Raw genomic sequence first — 21,222 nt, 5'->3', positions numbered from 1 at the left:
ATGTGCAATACTGTAATACCCTGCAATATTGTCATACCCATGTGCAATACTGTCATACCCATGTACAATACTGTCATACCCATGTGCATACCCATGTGCATACCCATGTGCAATACTGTCATACCCTGCAATACTGTCATACCCATGTGCAATACTGTCATACCCATGTGCAATACTGTCATACCCTGCAATACTGTCATACCCATGTGCAATACTGTCATACCCTGCAATACTGTCATACCCATGTGCAATACTGTCATCCCTGCAATACTGTCATACCCTGCAATACTGTCATACCCCTGTGCAATACTGTGCAATACTGTCATAATCATGTGCAATACTGTCATAATCATGTGCAATACTGTCATACCCATGTGCAATAATGACTTGATCATGTGCAATACTGTCATACCCATGTGCAATACTGTCATACCCATGTGCAATACTGTCATATGCATGTGCAATACTGTCATACCCATGTGCAATACTGTCATACCCATGTGCAATACTGTCATACCCTGCAATACTGTCATACCCATGTGCAATACTGTCATACCCATGTGCAACACTATCATACCCTGCAATACTGTCATACCCTGCAATACTGTCATACCCATGTGCAATACTGACATACCCATGTGCAATACTGTCATAATCATGTGCAATACTGTGTAATACTGTCATAAACATGTGCAGTACTTTCACATTCATGTGCAATACTGTCATACCCATGTGCAATACTGTCATACCCATTTGCAATACTGTCATACCCATGTGCAATACTGACTTAATCATGTGCAATACTGTCATATCCATGTGCAATACTGTCATACCCATGTGCAATACTGTCATACCCATGTGCAATACTGTCATACCCATGTGCAATACTGTCATACCCTCCAATACTGTCATATCCATGTGCAATACTGTCATATTCATACGCAATAATGTCATTTTCATGTGCAATACTGCAATATTGTCAATCATCTTGGTGCAACATTCTCCGTCCATATAACTGCTGTAAATAAGAGTGTTACTTTTGTTACAATTTTTTTTACTTTTCTATTAAGAATATAAGAGGTTTTTTATGAGAGTTTTTTTATAAGAGCGTTTCTATTAAGAGTGTTTTCTTACGTTCTCTATAGGTTATCTGTTCTTTTACTTCTGTAAGTACTTGTGTTGCAACACTGAAATTTCCCCATTGTGTGGACGAATAAAAGCATATCTTAAAGGCTTTTCCCCCCCAAAATTTATTTAGAAAGCATTTAGTCCACAAATAAATTTATTTTTGAAAGCCTCAACAACAGGTATAAAACACAAGTCAAATTCATCCTAAAAAAAATCCTAAAAACTTGTCATACTTTACATACATAAATTTAAACATTTGTATTAAGAAAGCATTCAGTCCAAATAAAAATAAATGTATTTTTTTAAAGCTTCCAAAACACAGCCATCTGTTTCTAAAATATTGGTTTAACACTTAAAACCGATGATTCACATTGACAACGCGACACGAAACAAATGGAAAAAAAACACACGAACACACAAAACAAACAAAGAATTTTTGACCTTTGGATGTTTCTATTCCCAAACTTAGCCGCTCGCTGGACGTCTCTGTTGTGAATGAATGGCCAGTGCTACGGCGCTTGTTTTGTTTCGCGGCCAGCGTGGCTTTTGTTAACCCTTTGTGAGCGCCACGGTGACTGAAAAGCGCTGAGTCCGCACTTTTGATCGGAGAGGGACAACAAAGCTCGCCCGCGGCCCAGGTGTATATAAACCCCCGGGGGTCAGAGGGTGGGCACACAGCAGCTCAGCGCCGGCCAAGTCTCATAACAACAGCAGCAGCAGCAGCGTCAACACCACTGTAAAGATGTCCGCCACCGACATGAACATGAACAGCAGGGTGAGTTAACGCTTTTCAAATTTCGGGAAAAATGGGAAAACAATGCTACGGTTTAGCAGGGGAAAAGCATGACGTCGAAAAAGGCACGACGTCGCGATTATTAGCTTAATCGATAATCGTGACGGTTTTAGAAGCCATTTTGTTCAATGTAGAGACCGAGAAATACACTTAATTGTAAAGAACTTTATTTGATGTTTTTGTCAGATCAAGCTGTATATTTGAGCAAAATTTTTGCAAAGCCGGTCACAAACTTGAAGAACAGTGACATGTCAGACCAAGGGAATGAAACCAAATTAAAGATTTCACTGTTGTTTGGTCACAAACTCAATAATCGTGAACAATTGTTAAAGCGTGATTTCTAAATAATCGTAACCCTAAAATATTGATATTGTGACGTCCCTAGTTGCAGTAAATGGGCCAGTGGTTATGTGCTCTACTCTACTACTACGTGTGCTACTACTAAGAAAAGTACCGCTACTCCAACGACCTGTGGCCTCTAACAAACTACAAACTACACTGACCTCTGCAAAGCCTTCTCCGGCTCGTCCCAAACACTTCAGATTAGTAGTAGATTAGGTTCTGCTTCTCCTTTAGATGTTTTCTCTGCTCGATGCTAACGATTTGACCCCTTCTCAAACACACCGATATCTCATCCATGACCACGGGATTCGTCTTTCCACATGGGTTAGCGTTAATACCGTGTTGCAGCTGAAAGATCTTCACCTGCAGCAGTTCTCCGGCAGGAGGAGAGGACCTGCTATATTTGCTTAGTTGAATCCAAGTGGTGTAATACATGGCAAATATACCGCTTATAGAAATGAGAAAAGGTTTCATTGCCATTGCAGTGAACAAAATTCACTGTTCACAGTTTTAAATGTGATTCAGGGAAGTACCTTTTTGTACTGAGAAGTACCACATTGACATTAAACTTCTGACTGTCTTGTGTTTGTTCCAGATTGTCTTCTACGAGGACAGGAACTTCGGGGGCCGTTCCTATGAGTGCAGTTCAGACTGTTCTGACATGTCCTCCTACATGAACAAGTGTCACTCCTGCAGAGTGGAGAGGGGCTGCTTCATGGTCTACGACCGCACCAACTACATGGGCAACCAGTACTTCATGAGGAGGGGCGAGTACTCCGACTACATGAGCATGTTTGGCATGAGCGACTGCATCCGCTCCTGCCGCATGATCCCCATGGTCAGTCCAGTTTCATAAAGAGTTTAACCTGAATAGGCTCAGAAAAGCCTCCAGTCTAAGTCAGATCATTCACTTGTTTAAAACTGTGTGTAACTCTGTCTGCTGTTGGTCCTCAGCACCGCGGCTCTTACCGCATGCGCATGTACGAGCGTGAGAACTACGGCGGTCAGATGCACGAGCTGATGGACGACTGTGACCACGTCATGGACCGTTACCGCATGAACAGCTGCATGTCCTGCAACGTGATGGACGGCCACTGGCTGATGTACGAGCAGCCTCACTACAGAGGACGCATGATGTACATGAGGCCCGGAGAGTACCGCAACTTCACAAACATGGGCTTCAGCGGAGGCTCCAGGTTCATGAGCATGAAGCGCATCATGGACTCTTACTACTAGACTCTGACTGATGAATAAAAGGAACTCTAAATGAAACTTAACTCTCTGTCTATTTTGTTCCACATCTGCAAGTTTTATGATCAAAACACGCTGAAAACCTGCTTCAGAAACGTTTCACGGCTCTGAGAAGGTTTAACACTTTTTACATATTCCCCCAAAACCCTCAAAGATGTTTGCCTCCTTTTCATGGGACATCACCTGATCACGTTATTTAGAACATAAGCATTTAGAGCATTAGCATTTAGCATCTCACCTGGTCCCAAACTCTCCCTTGCTCCTGCTACACCAACAAAAGCCCAATCTGAGAAATGTGATTCATTATCGCTGTGAAAAGATAAAGCCCAGTCCCACTGAAACTAGTCTGAAACTTGCTGTGCTAAATGTCAGATCCTTATGTAACAAATCATTCTTAATTAATAATTGTATTTCTTCTTATAATCTAGATTTTATGTTTTTAACTGAAACATGGCTTGACATGGGAAATTTAGTTCTAATAGAATCTGAAACACGAGAAAATAAAAAGGGTGGAGGTGTATGTGCAGTTTTTAGAAATGATAGTTACCCCCCCCCAAAGACAACCTAGTGGGTTGTCTTTTGGGTATGTGTCCTTTAAAATGGAGCTAAAACAGTCTCCATCCATTCTCTTCATTGTTTTATACAAGCCTCTCCAGCACTGCCAAAGTTTTATTGATGATTTTACTGAGATGTTTCAGTCGTATGCACAGACTTTGATGGTTTGGTCATTACAGGTGATTTCAACGTGCATGTTGATAATATTTGTAACAGAAATGCTAAAGAGCTTGATGCTGTCCTTGAAACCTTCAGTCTTACTCAGCATGTGAGAGGCCCCACCCACAGCAAAGGACACACTCTAGATCTCATAATTACAAAGGGGGTAAATATTTCAAATATTAATGTGATCGATGTTGCTCTGTCTGATCATTTCTGTGTCTTCTTTGACCGGTCTGTTTCTCCCAAACCACCGGTTGGTCCTGCAGTTGTTCAGAGGAGACACATAAGTGATGGCACAGGTGCACTGTTTATGGAAATGATCAACTTTGAAAATGTCTCATGTTCTAATGTAAATGATTTCTTGAACTCTGTTACATCTAGTGTTTTGAATGTTCTGGACACCATCGCCCTATGAAGGCTAAAATTTCAAGGGGAAAAAAGGAGAAGGCGCCATGGAGAAATTATGATTCGGTCAGGGCACAGAAAAGGGAAATGGTGCAAGTCAAATCTCCAAGTTCAGATTTACAGAGAGAAGTTGTACATGTACAACCTCATTTTATGTAGAACTAGGGAAATATATTTTTCTGAAATAATTGGAAGCTGCAGTAACAACTCGCGTGTCCTGTTTGCCACAGTAAATAGATTAACAAACTTACAAAATAACCCTAAAACCACCAAGACACTTAAGTGAGCTAACTCACTTTGCACCTGTAACTGACAAAACTGTCCATGAGATCATCACCAGTCTGAGTTCATCTACATGCTGCCTTGATGTGTTACCCACCAGATTTCTAAAGTATGTGCTGAACAGTTTGTTAGCACCACTCACTCCCATAGTAAACATGTCGCTTCAATCTGGAACATTCCCAATGTCTTTGAAAACTGCGGTCATAAAGCCTCTCATAAAGATGAGCAGTCTTGATGCCGCAGTACTGAGTCATTACCGGCCCATCTCTAATCTACCATTTTGGGGCAAAGTCCTTGAAAAGGTTGTTTACAACAGCTCACAGATTTCCTCTTAATAAACAACTAATTTGATGTTTTTCAGTCAAGTTTTAGACCTCATCACAGCACTGAGACTGTTGTTGTCAAGGTGACAAATGACATCCGCCTGAACACTGACACGGGCAAAGCCTGAGTCTTAATTCTGTTGGATCTGAGTGCTGATTTTGACACTGTCGATCATGGGATCCTCTTACAGAGACTAGAGGACTGGGTGGGCATCACTGGCACTGCCCTAAACTGGTTAAGGTCCTATCTGGAAGACAGGAAGTATTTTGTTGAAATTGGTAACTGTGTCTCAGACCACATGACCCTGACCTGTGGAGTGCCCCAAGGGTCAGTCCTGGGTCCCCTTCTGTTCAACCTCTACATGCTGCCGTTTGGTCAGTTAATACGCCGCGAAAATGTGTCCTATCACAATGATGGAGACGAGTCAGATCTATGTTTCACTATCGGCAGGTGACTATGGACCAGTGGATTCACTCTGTCACTGCATCCAACAGATCAGTTTGTGGAGCAAAACAACTTTTTCCAGCTGAACTCAGACAAGACTGAAATCATCGTCTTTGTCACAGAAACAAAGAGAAAGTGTTAGCGTCACCTCCAGAGTCTCGCTCTCAAACCTACCAATCAAGTTATAAATCTGGGGGTAATGATGGACTCAGACTTGAGCTTCAACAGCCACATCAAATCAATAACATCAGCAGCTTTTTAGAAACAATTATAATTGAACATGTAACTCATTCTGCTCGTTGTCCAAGCGCAGCCGCATAGCAGGAGCCTGGGGAGAGGGTTAGAACACACGCTGGTCAGATTGTCAGTCGGCACTAAGGCAGTGCAGAAAAAAAAGTCCAGGAAGAGCCTGACGCACCTGCCCACTGATCAAGAGCCAGTTTTAACACCAAAACAATTAATTGGGAGGAGAAGTCAACGAGAGAGTTGTGGTAAACGATACATACGCTCAGCACAGACGTGTGCAGAGGCACATAGCGCATTGACGTCTAGGTACGGTAAAACATGGGAAGAATCAATCTAAAAGCGATGTGTCCGTCCCGGAGACGCCTGTCACACTGGCAACGTCAAATAAATATGGGAAAGAGTGTGTGGAGTGTCTGCCAGTGTGGGCCAATAGATTTGGTTTTCCATCTGGAAGATCACTAAGCACGGACAAAATGTAACTTTTATGTCATCAAAATTGTTAAATTGAATGAATAGAATTTTTTTCCTGTTGTGCAAAGCACTTTAATAAACTTAAAAAAATTCCTATTTCTAAAATATTCTTATAAAATATAACATTATATAATATAATATATTATCTTATCTTATCTTAAAGGCATTCAATTATTGTAGGAATAACCCCAGATTTCTAGACAATACGTAGAAAACAACAAAATCAGCGAACAATACAGAATTCCCATCGCCTTATTTTATTAACAAACATTTCACTTTGCTCAATGTTTTTACCAACTTTGTTTTTACCATTTTAATTTCTCTTCCTTGAAAACCTCCAGGAATCAAACTCTTTCCATACTAACTCCATTAAAAAACAATTCAGCATTTTCAGCAATTGTTTTCTGTAAACAACATAAACTTGCTTTGAAATTAAATGCAATTTGTTTGGATCAAAACATTTCTGAAGTCCGTTTCTTTATCAGTGTTTTTGACGCCTCACAAAGATCATTAATGTATACAATAAATACATTCAGCCTTGTGGGACACTGAATATTCTACTGACCATTTTAGCACTTCTGATGTCTTCACTCTGGGTTTATGAGGCAGAAGAGATAAACAGCGGATAAACACATAAAAGGGAGGATTATTCTATCTTGTCTTGTACAGAAGAACAACTGAACATTTCAACCGGTTTCTAGTAACTATTTGCTCAAAGTCAGAAACTGTGATTAATAAACTCCTGAGACAACTTTCCCCGTCAGCAGCAAAAGATATTACTGCCAATACTGGAGAAATATAAATATATATAAATATATATATCGGGGCAATATTCTGTCTTTGAACTCATTTGAATGGAATTGTGAATCGTCAATTGCAGTTGTTGAACCATATATTTTGAACCACGATGTTTAGCAAAAGACTCATCGTTTAGACCTTTCCCATTTTTAAATAGATAAAAAAGGATTAGAAAAACACACACAAAAACAACATAAAATAAAAGCTAATCAAAAATTGTGATCAATATGTGGGAACTAGATAAGTTCATTGAGTGATTAATTTCTGAATTGTGAATATTAAACTTAAACAGCAACTACTCCCAAGCACAATATGAAATAACTAAATTATTTCAGTTGTTATGAATCAAACATTGAAATTCTGAAAAATACACCATGAATAAAGGTTGAAATGTGTTGACTTAAAGCTTCAAGAAAATATTCAGGAAAATCATATATATAAATCATACATAAAATCATAAATAGCTTTTTTTTGACATTTTGATTGAATAACTTTGCCTTCTTTGGCACGAGGGGTGTTTTTGTGTGTGTTTGAGAGTCTGTAAAGTCCAGAAAACGATGAAGGCACATTTACCTGTCACAGATCTTAGAAATACACTTTAAAAATCACAATCATTTGAAATAAACGTTCATGTTCTGTCTGAAAACTGAAGAGATTGACATTTATTTGTAGATTAGAGTGAAGTAATAATAATGTGTTTTTAAAAACCTGATATACATACTAAAAATTAAAGTCATTTTGTATTAAAAACGTTATTCAAAAGTGTGTTTCTGGAGCAGTCATGGGTTTAAGATGAGCGCTGGCCGCTGCCATTGTCCTCCTTTGTACCACATTGTTCAAGTACCCTCTGCATTGTGAACACATTGTGTTTTTGTTTTGTCTTTTGTGCGCGCGACAAAGTGAGGCCTGAAGGAGCCATGCAGCTGCCGGTTTGTGTGTCCCTGTGTTTTTAAAAAGAGAAAATGCCGATTATGAGTTCCGGACACAAAAAAGGCTGATCCTGCCGCTTTGGACAATGGCGCCGCGGCTGCTCAGGTACTATAAAGAGCAGCCTCCGCGACAGGTAAAGCAGTTTGTCACAACAGCTCAACAGTCAAACACCGACAACATGACCTCCAGCGGCATGAACATGGGCGGCAAGGTGAGTTTACAGAGCTGTGGTTCTCAGTGTGTGGTACGAGTACGACAAGTTAAACAGAAGTCTTCACTTTCATAGGCCCTGAAATAATCTCAGTGAACCTGTCAGTAATCCTGTCTTGTGTTTGTTCCAGATTGTCTTCTACGAGGACAGGAACTTCGGGGGCCGTTCCTATGAGTGCAGTTCAGACTGTTCTGACATGTCCTCCTACATGAACAAGTGTCACTCCTGCAGAGTGGAGAGGGGCTGCTTCATGGTCTACGACCGCACCAACTACATGGGCAACCAGTACTTCATGAGGAGGGGCGAGTACTCCGACTACATGAGCATGTTTGGCATGAGCGACTGCATCCGCTCCTGCCGCATGATCCCCATGGTCAGTCCAGTTTCATAAAGAGTTTAACCTGAATAGGCTCAGAAAAGCCTCCAGTCTAAGTCAGATCATTCACTTGTTTAAAACTGTGTGTAACTCTGTCTGCTGTTGGTCCTCAGCACCGCGGCTCTTACCGCATGCGCATGTACGAGCGTGAGAACTACGGCGGTCAGATGCACGAGCTGATGGACGACTGTGACCACGTCATGGACCGTTACCGCATGAACAGCTGCATGTCCTGCAACGTGATGGACGGCCACTGGCTGATGTACGAGCAGCCTCACTACAGAGGACGCATGATGTACATGAGGCCCGGAGAGTACCGCAACTTCACAAACATGGGCTTCAGCGGAGGCTCCAGGTTCATGAGCATGAAGCGCATCATGGACTCTTACTACTAGACTCTGACTGATGAATAAAGAGTTTAACCTGAATATGAAGTATCTGTCGTCTTTATTAAACTAGTGTTGGTAACACTTGTGTTTAGCAGCTGCAGTTCAGTGACATGTTGGTGAACATGACAGATTTGAAGGGAATTGGCTTTAATAAGTACATTCTGAAACTGCTGATGAACAGCTCTATAATCTGTCAAAGAGTTTCCTAATACTACATTTACAACACAGAGGGCTCATAATCTGAATGTTTTCACACTTCCGGGTCATAGAAAAACTCTGTAACAGGTTTACACACTGACAAAAGAAGAACAGGCCTCACGGCCTCGTCTTTTGCATCTCCCAAATCAGCTTTATCCAGTGGTGGGCCGTCAGGACCAGCAAGGCCTTCTCTGCTATTCTGAACAAATATGTATTAAATTATTCCCCAGAGTAAGACTTATAGTCTTCATTTCATGTCTTTCCTCTTGTTGCACTGCTTCTGTCCCAGGTTCAGATTTGGAGGCTGGTCTTTATGTTAGATCTTTATCCAATCATATTCAGCCGTCATGTGTTGCCAGGGATCTAAAACCTGCCGAGGCCTTCAGACTCAACAGTGAGGGTGCTTATGGCTTAAAGTGAATGGAAATGAAAATGATGTGTCAACCAATCAGCTTCAGAGTTGGCTCTTGTACGTCTGCTGCTGTTACACAGGAGCAGCAGGTGCATCACGTGCACGTCTTTTGATTGGATCAGCAATATTGAGAGGCAGGTCCTATGGGCGGGGCTAAGCAGAACCTCAGAACTAGGAAACTTGATTTGACAGACACATTAATCTGTGTACTACTAAACTGTTTTTTCAACCCACAATGTGGAAGGAGGACAATATATCGATTTGGTCGAGGATATAATTATTAACGCCTTTCTCAAGACGAACTTTTCAAAAGTTAGACATTGTAAGGAGAGGTCGTCCAACACCGACACTGACGCTGCAAAGTCTGTTACAGGCAGGTTCGTTCGCCACTTTCAAAGTTCCAACTACGAGCAATATCAATGGCTCACAGGCTCCGAGAAGCACTGCAAACTGTACTGCTGGAAATGCCTTTAGCCAGTAATCCATTTGGTCAAAGAGACTCCAAAGTACGGCTGGGAACTGGTGCTTTGGAAAGCTTCTGGAGACGAGTGGATCTAAAACGTGCACGTGTGCAGGGCAACAACGGCGCGGGCAACGGAGTTGCACAATGAAAACGTAAAGAAAAATATGGAAATATTGAACTTAGTTGAATCGTACTGTATTGTGCTCTTCCCCTGCAATTCAAGGCGACAAAACGCTTGGTTAAACTGTGTTTCTGTCTAAATGTAGTGTCTAGTCCAGGGGTGGGCAATTATACATTATACAAATGTGCAATATAAAAAGGAGAGAGAAAATCTGCTATTTAACTAGACCATTTAATACATAAGATAAGATAATGCTTTGTTGTCCACACTTGGGGAAATTTCATTGTTGCAATGCAGGTAGATACAGAGGAAAAGGACAGATAACTCAAAGGAAGTTTGAAAAACACTCTTAATAGAAGAACTCTTATAAACAAAAACTCCTATATTAAGGAATGGAGGGGAAAAATAAAGATAAAATAAAATAAAAACAGCTAGCGTAAGACAAGATAATACTAATAATAATGGTAAAATAAACACTCTATTTACATCAGTTATATGCACATGAATGTGACACTATTGCATGTAAGTATGATGGTATTGCACATGGTTACGTCAGTATTGCACATGTTCAGGACTAACAGTGTTTGTTGTAGAGTCTGACAGCAGCAGGAAGGAAAGACCTACGGAACCTTTCCTTCACACAGCGAGGGTGGATCAGTCTCTCACTGAAGCTGCTCTCCAGAGCGGAGAGAGTGTCCTGCAGGGAGCGACACTCATGGTCCAGCATAGATGTGAATCTAGCCAGGACCCTCCTGTCCCCCACCTCCTGCACCGAGTCCAGAGCACAGCCCAGGACGGAGCTGGACTTCTTGATGACTCTGTCCAGCTTCCTCCTCTCCCTCTCTGTGATGCTGCTGCTCCAGCAGGCCACACCGTACAGGAGGGCTGATGCCACCACAGAGTCGTAGAAGGTCTTCAGGAGTGGCCCTGTCACTCCAAAAGACCTGAGTCTCCTCAGGAGGTAGAGCCGACTCTGGCTCTTCCTGTACAGTACGTCTGTGTTATGAGTCCAGTCCAGTTTGTGGTTCAGATGAACACCCAGGTACTTGTACGAGTCCACTCTCTCAATGTCCCGTCCCTGGATGTTCACTGGTGAGGGGGCAGTGGGGTGGCGTCTGCGGAAATCCACCACCATCTCCTTGGTCTTCCCCGCGTTGATGAGGAGGTGGTTCCGCTGACACCAGTCCACAAAGTCCTGCTCCAGTCCTCTGTACTCCTCGTCATCGCCGTCCATGATGAGTCCGATGATGGCAGAGTCATCAGAGAACTTCTGCAGGACACAGCTGTCCGTGTCATGTCTGAAGTCTGCAGTGTAAAGGGTGAAGAGAAAGGGCGCGAGGACAGTGCCCTGGGGCGCCCCCACACTGCAGGTCCGAGTGTCAGACACACAGTTCCGGGCTCTCACAAACTGGGGTCGGTCCGTGAGGTAGTCCAGGATCCACTCTGCCAGGTCATACTCCACACCAGCCGTCTCCAGCTTGTCCCTCAGGAGCAGCGGCTGGATGGTGTTGAAGGTGCTGGAGAGATCGAAGAACAGGATCCTCACAGAGCTGCCAGGCTTTTCCAGGTGAGAGAGAGAGCGGTGCAGCAGGGAGATGACGGCGTCCTCCACTCCGATGCCAGACCGATATGCAAACTGCAGCGGGTCCATGGCTGAGCTCACGGTGGAGCGGAGGTGGTCCAGGACCAGCCGCTCCAGTGTCTACATCAGGTGGGACGTGAGAGCCACCGGCCTGAAGCTGTTGAGGTCTTTGGGGCGCGGTGTCTTAGGCACAGGTACCAGACAGGAGGTCTTCCAGACCTGTGGTACCACCCTCAGCTTCAGGCTCATGTTGAAGACATGCTCCATAACTCTACACAGTTCATCTGCGCAGGACTTAAGATAATACTTAATACAGCCGAGTATTATGAAAATAACATATACTGACCACAACTACACTAATGATAGAAGATTGACCTTGACCAGAACTTCCTCTCACCTCCTTCCTCTGCATTACATAGCGCACTTCAACGCTTTTCGGTGCTTTCCGACGCGCTACGGCGCGATCGACCCTCACTACCTCTGCGATCAATCTGATCTAACAGCGATGTAACGATGATGTAATGATGTAACAAATCTGTAACAACCATGTAATGATGTAACAACTATGTAACAACCATGTAATGATGTAACAACTATGTAACAACCATGTAATGATGTAACAACTATGTAACAACCATGTAATGATGTAACAACTATGTAACAACCATGTAATGATGTAACAACTATAACAACCATGTAATGATGTAACAACCATGTAATGATGTAACAACTATGTAACAACCATGTAATGATGTAACAACTATGTAACAACCATGTAATGATGTAACAACTATGTAACAACCATGTAATGATGTAACAACTATGTAACAACCATGTAATGATGTAACAACTATAACAACCATGTAATGATGTAACAACCATGTAATGATGTAACAACTATGTAACAACCATGTAATGATGTAACAACTATAACAACCATGTAATGATGTAACAACTATGTAACAACCATGTAATGATGTAACAACTACGTAACAACTACGTAACAATTATGTACTGATGTAACAACTACGTAACAATTATGTACTGATGTAACAACTACGTAACAATTATGTAACAACCATGTAATGATGTAACACCTTAAGGATGAGGGGTTTATGGGGCTGCAACAACTAAACTTGTCACTCTGAATAAATGATTACATTTGATATTAACAGAGGTGTTTATGGGCATTTCTAAAGGTAATATCAAGCATTTGATGCAGAGACACCATGACTTCTCTCTCCCCAGACAGTTCCTCCGGTTCCTCAAGATGAAATCATTCACACAATAATTCAAACAATGATTCACACAATTACTCACAAAACCATTTTCAAAAGCATTCACACGATCATTCACACAGCTGTAGCTGGACAACATTTCAGAAAAAAATATTCATGTAGTAAAAAAGAACAGAGCTAATCCATTCATTCAGTAACTTTGTTTGAAGCATCTGTAGTGGTTATGTGGAGTTAAAAGATACAAACACATTTAAAATAAAGCTGCTAAACACGGCTCAGTTTAGGGCTTCACATTATATCACATCATCATCATTAAAGAAACAGGTTTAATTCACAAAGTCACACAAGGAACTGGACTCAAACTAAAGAGTCCACAAAACACACATCAGAACTAGACTAAACCAGGACTAAACCAGGACTAAACCAGGACTAGAGAAGGACCAGACCAGAAAATTCCAATTATGAGTTCCGGACACAAAAAAGGCTGATCCTGCCGCGTTGGACAATGGCGCCGCGGCTGCTCAGGTACTATAAAGAGCAGCCTCCGCGACAGGTAAAGCAGTTTGTCACAACAGCTCAACAGTCAAACACCGACAACATGACCTCCAGCGGCATGAACATGGGCGGCAAGGTGAGTTTACAGAGCTGTGGTTCTCAGTGTGTGGTACGAGTACGACAAGTTAAACAGAAGTCTTCACTTTCATAGGCCCTGAAATAATCTCAGTGAACCTGTCAGTAATCCTGTCTTGTGTTTGTTCCAGATTGTCTTCTACGAGGACAGGAACTTCGGGGGCCGTTCCTATGAGTGCAGTTCAGACTGTTCTGACATGTCCTCCTACATGAACAAGTGTCACTCCTGCAGAGTGGAGAGGGGCTGCTTCATGGTCTACGACCGCACCAACTACATGGGCAACCAGTACTTCATGAGGAGGGGCGAGTACTCCGACTACATGAGCATGTTTGGCATGAGCGACTGCATCCGCTCCTGCCGCATGATCCCCATGGTCAGTCCAGTTTCATAAAGAGTTTAACCTGAATAGGCTCAGAAAAGCCTCCAGTCTAAGTCAGATCATTCACTTGTTTAAAACTGTGTGTAACTCTGTCTGCTGTTGGTCCTCAGCACCGCGGCTCTTACCGCATGCGCATGTACGAGCGTGAGAACTACGGCGGTCAGATGCACGAGCTGATGGACGACTGTGACCACGTCATGGACCGTTACCGCATGAACAGCTGCATGTCCTGCAACGTGATGGACGGCCACTGGCTGATGTACGAGCAGCCTCACTACAGAGGACGCATGATGTACATGAGGCCCGGAGAGTACCGCAACTTCACAAACATGGGCTTCAGCGGAGGCTCCAGGTTCATGAGCATGAAGCGCATCATGGACTCTTACTACTAGACTCTGACTGATGAATAAAGAGTTTAACCTGAATATGAAGTATCTGTCGTCTTTATTAAACTAGTGTTGGTAACACTTGTGTTTAGCAGCTGCAGTTCAGTGACATGTTGGTGAACATGACAGATTTGAAGGGAATTGGCTTTAATAAGTACATTCTGAAACTGCTGATGAACAGCTCTATAATCTGTCAAAGAGTTTCCTAATACTACATTTACAACACAGAGGGCTCATAATCTGAATGTTTTCACACTTCCGGGTCATAGAAAAACTCTGTAACAGGTTTACACACTGACAAAAGAAGAACAGGCCTCACGGCCTCGTCTTTTGCATCTCCCAAATCAGCTTTATCTAAACCAGCTGAAAGATCCTGCACAGAACCCTCTGACAGAAGAGCATCGTCTGCCTCGTTTCGGCTCAGCCTGAGCTAGCCTAGCCGCTAGCGTCATGGCTGAATCTCCCTCTGCATTTACCTGCTCAAGTTGTCGTATGTCGAGTCAGAACCGTGGCTCTTTCTCTGTCGACAGGTGCGTGAAGTGCAGTGTAGTGAAAGCTTTGGAGGCCAGGGTTACCGAGTTAGAAGCGCAACTCCGCTGTTTGGAGGAGCTAAAATCTAGCTATAGCCAGGTTGTAGCATCAGGTTTACTGGACCACGCAACAGGGCGCAGCTTTAGCATTAGCAGTTCTAGCAAGGCTAAGACTAGCCTCAGCATCTCCCGTGCAGCCGGGACTAGACCAGGAACAATATAGAGACCAATTTGTGACAGTTCGGAGGGAACAAGACACTAAACGTCAAACCTTAGCGCACCGTTAGCTTCCCGTCTACAATAGGTTTTCTCCCCTCAGCAATCACATGCCCGCTGAATGAACTCGTGACACTCTAGTAATTGGAAGTTCTATGGTCAGAGACGTGAAGCTACCAGCAGCTAGCATCAGGTGTTTTCCAGAGGCCAGAATTGGTGACATCGAAGGAAATCTTAGGCTTTTGAAGATCTTTAGATCTTCTAGCTCTGACGGAAACTTGCCTTCAACAAGATGATTACGTAAGACTAAATGAGTCCACCCCATCCACTCATATTAACTTTCAGACCACCAGGAGCACAAGCCAAGGTGGTGGTGTGGCAGTGATCTCACACGCAACCCTACTTTTGAGTAAACCAAAAAGGAGTTTTGTTCATAGTTATCTCCCAACTTCCTGGTCCCTATTCAGAGAATTTAACAGTTTTCTGACTTTTTATCAAACTTAGTGTTAGCCTGGGATAAAATAGTTATAGCTGGTGACTTTAATATCCACGTGAACGTGAGTGATGACTCTCTCAGTAATAATTCCAGCACGCTGTAAGACAGCATTGGTTTTGCTCAGAATGTAAATAAACCGACTCACACTCACAAGAACACTCTGGATCTTGTCCTAACGTATGGAACAGAGATTAGTGACCTCAGTGTCCTCCCTCAAAACCCTATTTTGTCAGATCATTACCTAATTACCTTTCAGTTTATTCTTAAAGATCACTCAACCCCACAGAATAAAGTTATAATGAAAAGGACAATATCTGAAAAATCTATCTCAAAGTTCAAAGAAATGATAGAGCCAATGTTTAGTGACATGTCATGTGATCCTGCTGAGAATAGTTTTAGTCCCAGGGTAAGTGACCAATTTGTCGACTTGACAATGAATGATTCCCTGAAGTCTGCTCTTGATGTTGCAGCTCCGTTGAAAGAAAAGGTCATTAGGCCAAAGTGCGCCTCTTCATGGTACAATGAAGAGGCGCGTTCACATAAACAAAGAGTTAGAACATTAGAAAAAGACCATGTTGTCGCTCTCACACAGAAGAATCCCTAAAAGCATGGAAAAGTTGCCTGCTGTCCTATAAGCAGGCTCTGCGTAAGGCCCAAACCAGATATTATTCAAATCTAATAGAAGTCAACAAAAGTAACACTAAATTCCTTTTCAGCACTGTAGCTAGGCTAACAAACTGTCACAGTGCAGTAGAGCCCTCAATCCCAGCTACACTTAGCTCTGATGATTTCCTCCTATTTTTTAACAATAAAATAAAAACAATCAGAGATAAATTAGATGAAATTACCCCCGCTATTAGCCCTGAACTAGCCCAAGCTGTAAATCTAACGTCCCATATAAATCCACCTGTAAACCTAGAAAGGTTCACAGCTGTTGATCAAGCAGAGATAACTTCAGCCATTATGTCCTCTAAAAGCTCAACTTGTGTCCTAGACCCCATTCCAAGCTCCTCAAAGACATTCTCCCCTAATTATAGACCCTATTCTTAATATAATAAATACTTCACTCGAAAGTGGCTATGTTCCACAGTCCTTCAAACATGCAGTCATTAAACCTCTTCTGAAAAAGCCTAATCTAGATCCCGACCTATTGGTAAACTACAGACCTATTTCAAATCTTCCCTTCGTCTCTAAAATCCTTGAAAAAGTTGTAGTAAAACAGCTTTGTCGCCACCTGCAGGACAATAACTTATTTGAAGTTTTCCAGTCAGGGTTCAGAGCCCACCACAGCAGGGTTCAGAGCCCACCGCAGCAGGGTTCAGAGCCCACCGCAGCAGGGTTCAGAGCCCACCGCAGCAGGGTTCAGAGCCCACCATAGCAGGGTTCAGAGCCCACCGCAGCAGGGTTCAGAGCCCACCGCAGCAGGGTTCAGAGCCCACCGCAGCAGGGTTCAGAGCCCACCATAGCAGGGTTCAGAGCCCACCGCAGCAGGGTTCAGAGCCCACCGCAGCAGGGTTCAGAGCCCACCGCTGCAGGGTTCAGAGCCCACCACAGCACTGAAACTGCACTAGTTAAAGTCACAAATGATTTGTTATTAGCCGCTGACGATGGACTGGTCTCAATCCTGGTCCTGTTGGACCTCAGCGCAGCGTTTGACACCATCGACCACAACATTCTACTGCAGAGGTTAGAATGTGATGTAGGTGTTGGAGGAACAGCCCTCAGCCGGTTTAAATCATATTTATCTGATAGGTTCCAATTTGTTAATGTAAACCAGAGCTCCTCACCAAGCTCTAAAGTAAATGGTCACATTTATATAGCGCTTTTCTACCGTCAAGGTACTCAAAGCGCTTTACATCAAGGAACCAGTCACCCATTCACACACACATTCACACCCCATATGTACGCAGACACTGGGGGGCAAGTTGGGTTAAGTGTCTTGCCCAAGGACACAACAGCAGTATTCACATGAGGCAGCTGCGATCGCACCGCCAACCTGCGGGCCAGTGGATCTGACCGCTCTGCGGGAGTCGAACCGCCGACCTTTGGATCAGAAGACGAGCACTCTACCACTGAGCTACTGCCGCCCGTAAAGTAACTTGTGGTGTGCCACAAGGGTCAGTACTTGGTCCAATTCGGTTTACTCTTTATATGCTGCCATTAGGCAACATTATCAGAAAGCATGGCATTAACTTCCACTGCTATGCAGACGACACTCAGCTGTATTTATCAATGAAACCTGAAACCCCCCCCCCCCCCCCCATTGATGACCTGTGGACCCAGATGCTCCTCGACTCCCTGGAGACCCTGTCTCTACTCCATATGAACGGCTCTTCATATGCCTGGAAGAACTGGTTCTCCTCCTGAAGAACTGGTTCTCCTCCTGATGAACTGGTTCTCCTCCTGATGAACTGGTTCTCCTCCTGATGAACTGGTTTTCCTCCTGATGAACTGGTTCTCCTCCTGATGAACTGGTTCTCCTCCTGAGTCCGTCTGTGGGAGTCTCCTTCACTGTGGAACTCCTCAAGGTTTATACTTTTTCCCCAAGAAGGTTTTGTCGTTTCTCCTGGTGGAGAAGGAGGGTCTGAGGACAGGGGAGCCTGGAACATTTTGTCTAAGTCCCTATGAACATTGTTTACTTTGTTTTTCACTGTCGCCCTCCGAGGTAACGGCTGTTGTGATTTTGGCCGTTACAAAAATAAACTGAATTGAATTAACGACAATGTAACGACGATGAGGGGTTTATGGGGCTGCAACAACTAAACTTGTCACTCTGAATAAATTATTACGTTTGATAGTAGCAGAGGTTTTTTATTGGTATTTCTAAAGGCAATATCAAGCATTTGATGCAGAGATGCCATGACTCCCCTCTCCCCAGACAGTTCCTCCGGTTCCTCAAGATAAATCATTTACACAATCATTCAAATTCATTCATTCACAAATCTCCTCTGTAACTGGTCAGCATTTTAGAAAAAAGTATTCATTGAACATTTCAAATTCCTGTAGTGGTTATGTGGAGTTAAAAGATACAAACACATTTAAAATAAAGCTGCTAAACACGGCTCAGTTTAGGGCTTCACATTATATCACATCATCATCATTAAAGAAACAGGTTTAATTCACAAAGTCACACAAGGAACTGGACTCAAACTAAAGAGTCCACAAAACACACATCAGAACTAGACTAAACCAGGACTAAACCAGGACTAAACCAGGACTAGAGAAGGACCAGACCAGAAAATTCCAATTATGAGTTCCGGACACAAAAAAGGCTGATCCTGCCGCTTTGGACAATGGCGCCGCGGCTGCTCAGGTACTATAAAGAGCAGCCTCCGCGACAGGTAAAGCAGTTTGTCACAACAGCTCAACAGTCAAACACCGACAACATGACCTCCAGCGGCATGAACATGGGCGGCAAGGTGAGTTTACAGAGCTGTGGTTCTCAGTGTGTGGTACGAGTACGACAAGTTAAACAGAAGTCTTCACTTTCATAGGCCCTGAAATAATCTCAGTGAACCTGTCAGTAATCCTGTCTTGTGTTTGTTCCAGATTGTCTTCTACGAGGACAGGAACTTCGGGGGCCGTTCCTATGAGTGCAGTTCAGACTGTTCTGACATGTCCTCCTACATGAACAAGTGTCACTCCTGCAGAGTGGAGAGGGGCTGCTTCATGGTCTACGACCGCACCAACTACATGGGCAACCAGTACTTCATGAGGAGGGGCGAGTACTCCGACTACATGAGCATGTTTGGCATGAGCGACTGCATCCGCTCCTGCCGCATGATCCCCATGGTCAGTCCAGTTTCATAAAGAGTTTAACCTGAATAGGCTCAGAAAAGCCTCCAGTCTAAGTCAGATCATTCACTTGTTTAAAACTGTGTGTAACTCTGTCTGCTGTTGGTCCTCAGCACCGCGGCTCTTACCGCATGCGCATGTACGAGCGTGAGAACTACGGCGGTCAGATGCACGAGCTGATGGACGACTGTGACCACGTCATGGACCGTTACCGCATGAACAGCTGCATGTCCTGCAACGTGATGGACGGCCACTGGCTGATGTACGAGCAGCCTCACTACAGAGGACGCATGATGTACATGAGGCCCGGAGAGTACCGCAACTTCACAAACATGGGCTTCAGCGGAGGCTCCAGGTTCATGAGCATGAAGCGCATCATGGACTCTTACTACTAGACTCTGACTGATGAATAAAGAGTTTAACCTGAATATGAAGTATCTGTCGTCTTTATTAAACTAGTGTTGGTAACACTTGTGTTTAGCAGCTGCAGTTCAGTGACATGTTGGTGAACATGACAGATTTGAAGGGAATTGGCTTTAATAAGTACATTCTGAAACTGCTGATGAACAGCTCTATAATCTGTCAAAGAGTTTCCTAATACTACATTTACAACACAGAGGGCTCATAATCTGAATGTTTTCTATCAGTTAGTGTCCCGTGTTCAACTGGTGAAAGAGAAACACTTCCGGGTCCAAATTCACAATCACTCACAAACATTTTAGAAAAAAAGTGTTTATATAGTAAAAAAAAACATGTAGTAAAAAGTCAATGTAGTAAAAAAACAAAGCTAATCCATTTATTCAGTAACTTTGTTTGAATTATCTGTAGTGGTTATGTGGAGTTAAAAAATACAAACACATTTAAAATAAAGCTGCTAAACACGGCTCAGTTTAGGGCTTCACATTATATCACATCATCATCATTAAAGAAACAGGTTTAATTCACAAAGTCACACAAGGAACTGGACTCAAACTAAAGAGTGAGTGGAGTTGAGGTTTAATTATCTGACAAAATAGTCAAATGAATCACAAAAGTGCCTCTATTCAATCTTTAAACACTTACGTTTTATAAAGTGCAGCTTCTTTTAATGCTTTTTAAGATAACACAACGAGACAAAAGTATTATTTGTCATACCAGTTGATAGTTTAGTTTGTTTTATATGACTATGGGGGATAAAAAAAGACTATGGATCTCCTTTATCAGCCATAGTCTCCTTTATTAGTGTGACTTATATCATTTTTGTTTTGCGCATTCATAAAAGTATCAAAGAATCTAAAAACAGGGCCCACTTCTCTAAATAAAGCACACGATCCGGTGTTTTCACGGTTGAGATCGCGAAAACGAGTCAAGAAAACACTGTTTAACCAGTTAATATTCAACCTAAACTAAAGCTCGAGGGAAAGACTGTTAATGTACTTTATACTAAGGTGACAGTTCGCATACATCAATAACTGTGAGTGTCTTTCTATCACCTTGCACAAAAATGACGGCACTTGTTGCTTGCGAGTTCTGTTAAAGTGTGACTTCCCGGGTTTATCGTCGCCATTAGTAACGTGTCAGTTTGTAACGAGTAAAAGTAAATGTTAGTGTGTTTAGTAGCTTCTTCTTCTTCTTCTTCTTCTTCTTCTTCTTCTTCTTCTTCTTCTTCTTCTTCTTCTTCTTCTTCTT

At 42.9% G+C, this 21,222-nt stretch overlaps 5 protein-coding genes across 5 annotated transcripts in view; 4 read left to right on the top strand and 1 right to left on the bottom strand.

Annotated features, from left to right (window-relative positions):
* Positions 1–1,867: 1,867 nt before the first annotated feature.
* On the top strand, positions 1,868–3,535 carry LOC140348621 (gamma-crystallin M2-like). Its single transcript, XM_072434609.1, has 3 exons — positions 1,868–1,903; positions 2,859–3,101; positions 3,218–3,535. The coding sequence occupies exons 1-3, from the start codon at positions 1,871–1,873 to the stop codon at positions 3,497–3,499; spliced, it is 558 nt and encodes a 185-aa protein (XP_072290710.1). The 5' UTR covers positions 1,868–1,870; the 3' UTR covers positions 3,500–3,535.
* Positions 3,536–8,275: 4,740 nt separating this feature from the next.
* On the top strand, positions 8,276–9,122 carry LOC140348620 (gamma-crystallin M2-like). Its single transcript, XM_072434608.1, has 3 exons — positions 8,276–8,342; positions 8,473–8,715; positions 8,832–9,122. The coding sequence occupies exons 1-3, from the start codon at positions 8,310–8,312 to the stop codon at positions 9,111–9,113; spliced, it is 558 nt and encodes a 185-aa protein (XP_072290709.1). The 5' UTR covers positions 8,276–8,309; the 3' UTR covers positions 9,114–9,122.
* Positions 9,123–13,685: 4,563 nt separating this feature from the next.
* On the top strand, positions 13,686–14,532 carry LOC140349369 (gamma-crystallin M2-like). The gene is made up of 3 exons (XM_072435677.1): positions 13,686–13,752; positions 13,883–14,125; positions 14,242–14,532. Exons 1-3 carry the CDS (start codon positions 13,720–13,722, stop codon positions 14,521–14,523), a joined length of 558 nt encoding a protein of 185 aa, XP_072291778.1. The 5' UTR covers positions 13,686–13,719; the 3' UTR covers positions 14,524–14,532.
* A 4,579-nt stretch (positions 14,533–19,111) lies between these two features.
* LOC140349368 (gamma-crystallin M2-like) lies at positions 19,112–19,958 on the top strand. The gene is made up of 3 exons (XM_072435676.1): positions 19,112–19,178; positions 19,309–19,551; positions 19,668–19,958. The coding sequence occupies exons 1-3, from the start codon at positions 19,146–19,148 to the stop codon at positions 19,947–19,949; spliced, it is 558 nt and encodes a 185-aa protein (XP_072291777.1). The 5' UTR covers positions 19,112–19,145; the 3' UTR covers positions 19,950–19,958.
* Positions 19,351–21,222, bottom strand: part of LOC140349310 (sodium channel protein type 4 subunit alpha B-like) — a 97,556-nt gene continuing 95,684 nt past the window's right edge. The window contains exon 28 of the mRNA XM_072435594.1: positions 19,351–21,198. Within this exon, the coding sequence (XP_072291695.1) occupies positions 21,147–21,198 (52 nt within the window). The 3' untranslated portion in view covers positions 19,351–21,146. The remainder of the gene's footprint in view (positions 21,199–21,222) is intronic.

Source organism: Eucyclogobius newberryi, unplaced genomic scaffold, assembly GCF_026437365.1.
Source record: "Eucyclogobius newberryi isolate DKJ021-1_F unplaced genomic scaffold, fEucNew1.0.hap1 SCAF_7, whole genome shotgun sequence".
Lineage (NCBI taxonomy): Eukaryota > Metazoa > Chordata > Actinopteri > Gobiiformes > Gobiidae > Eucyclogobius > Eucyclogobius newberryi.
The sequence above is the reverse complement of the archived record's forward strand: the minus strand, read 5'-3'. Positions and strand labels throughout refer to the sequence as shown.

What these genes read in the sequence shown, in the direction of transcription:
- LOC140348621 (XM_072434609.1), top strand. Translation starts at nt 1,871, where the DNA reads ATGTCCGCCACCGACATGAACATGAACAGCAGG. An exon ending in ACATGAACATGAACAGCAGG is followed by an intron (nt 1,904 to 2,858) that starts GTGAGTTAACGC and finishes TGTTTGTTCCAG; the next exon opens with ATTGTCTTCTACGAGGACAG. An exon ending in CCTGCCGCATGATCCCCATG is followed by an intron (nt 3,102 to 3,217) that starts GTCAGTCCAGTT and finishes GTTGGTCCTCAG; the next exon opens with CACCGCGGCTCTTACCGCAT.
- LOC140349368 (XM_072435676.1), top strand. Translation starts at nt 19,146, where the DNA reads ATGACCTCCAGCGGCATGAACATGGGCGGCAAG. An exon ending in GCATGAACATGGGCGGCAAG is followed by an intron (nt 19,179 to 19,308) that starts GTGAGTTTACAG and finishes TGTTTGTTCCAG; the next exon opens with ATTGTCTTCTACGAGGACAG. An exon ending in CCTGCCGCATGATCCCCATG is followed by an intron (nt 19,552 to 19,667) that starts GTCAGTCCAGTT and finishes GTTGGTCCTCAG; the next exon opens with CACCGCGGCTCTTACCGCAT.
- LOC140349369 (XM_072435677.1), top strand. Translation starts at nt 13,720, where the DNA reads ATGACCTCCAGCGGCATGAACATGGGCGGCAAG. An exon ending in GCATGAACATGGGCGGCAAG is followed by an intron (nt 13,753 to 13,882) that starts GTGAGTTTACAG and finishes TGTTTGTTCCAG; the next exon opens with ATTGTCTTCTACGAGGACAG. An exon ending in CCTGCCGCATGATCCCCATG is followed by an intron (nt 14,126 to 14,241) that starts GTCAGTCCAGTT and finishes GTTGGTCCTCAG; the next exon opens with CACCGCGGCTCTTACCGCAT.
- LOC140348620 (XM_072434608.1), top strand. Translation starts at nt 8,310, where the DNA reads ATGACCTCCAGCGGCATGAACATGGGCGGCAAG. An exon ending in GCATGAACATGGGCGGCAAG is followed by an intron (nt 8,343 to 8,472) that starts GTGAGTTTACAG and finishes TGTTTGTTCCAG; the next exon opens with ATTGTCTTCTACGAGGACAG. An exon ending in CCTGCCGCATGATCCCCATG is followed by an intron (nt 8,716 to 8,831) that starts GTCAGTCCAGTT and finishes GTTGGTCCTCAG; the next exon opens with CACCGCGGCTCTTACCGCAT.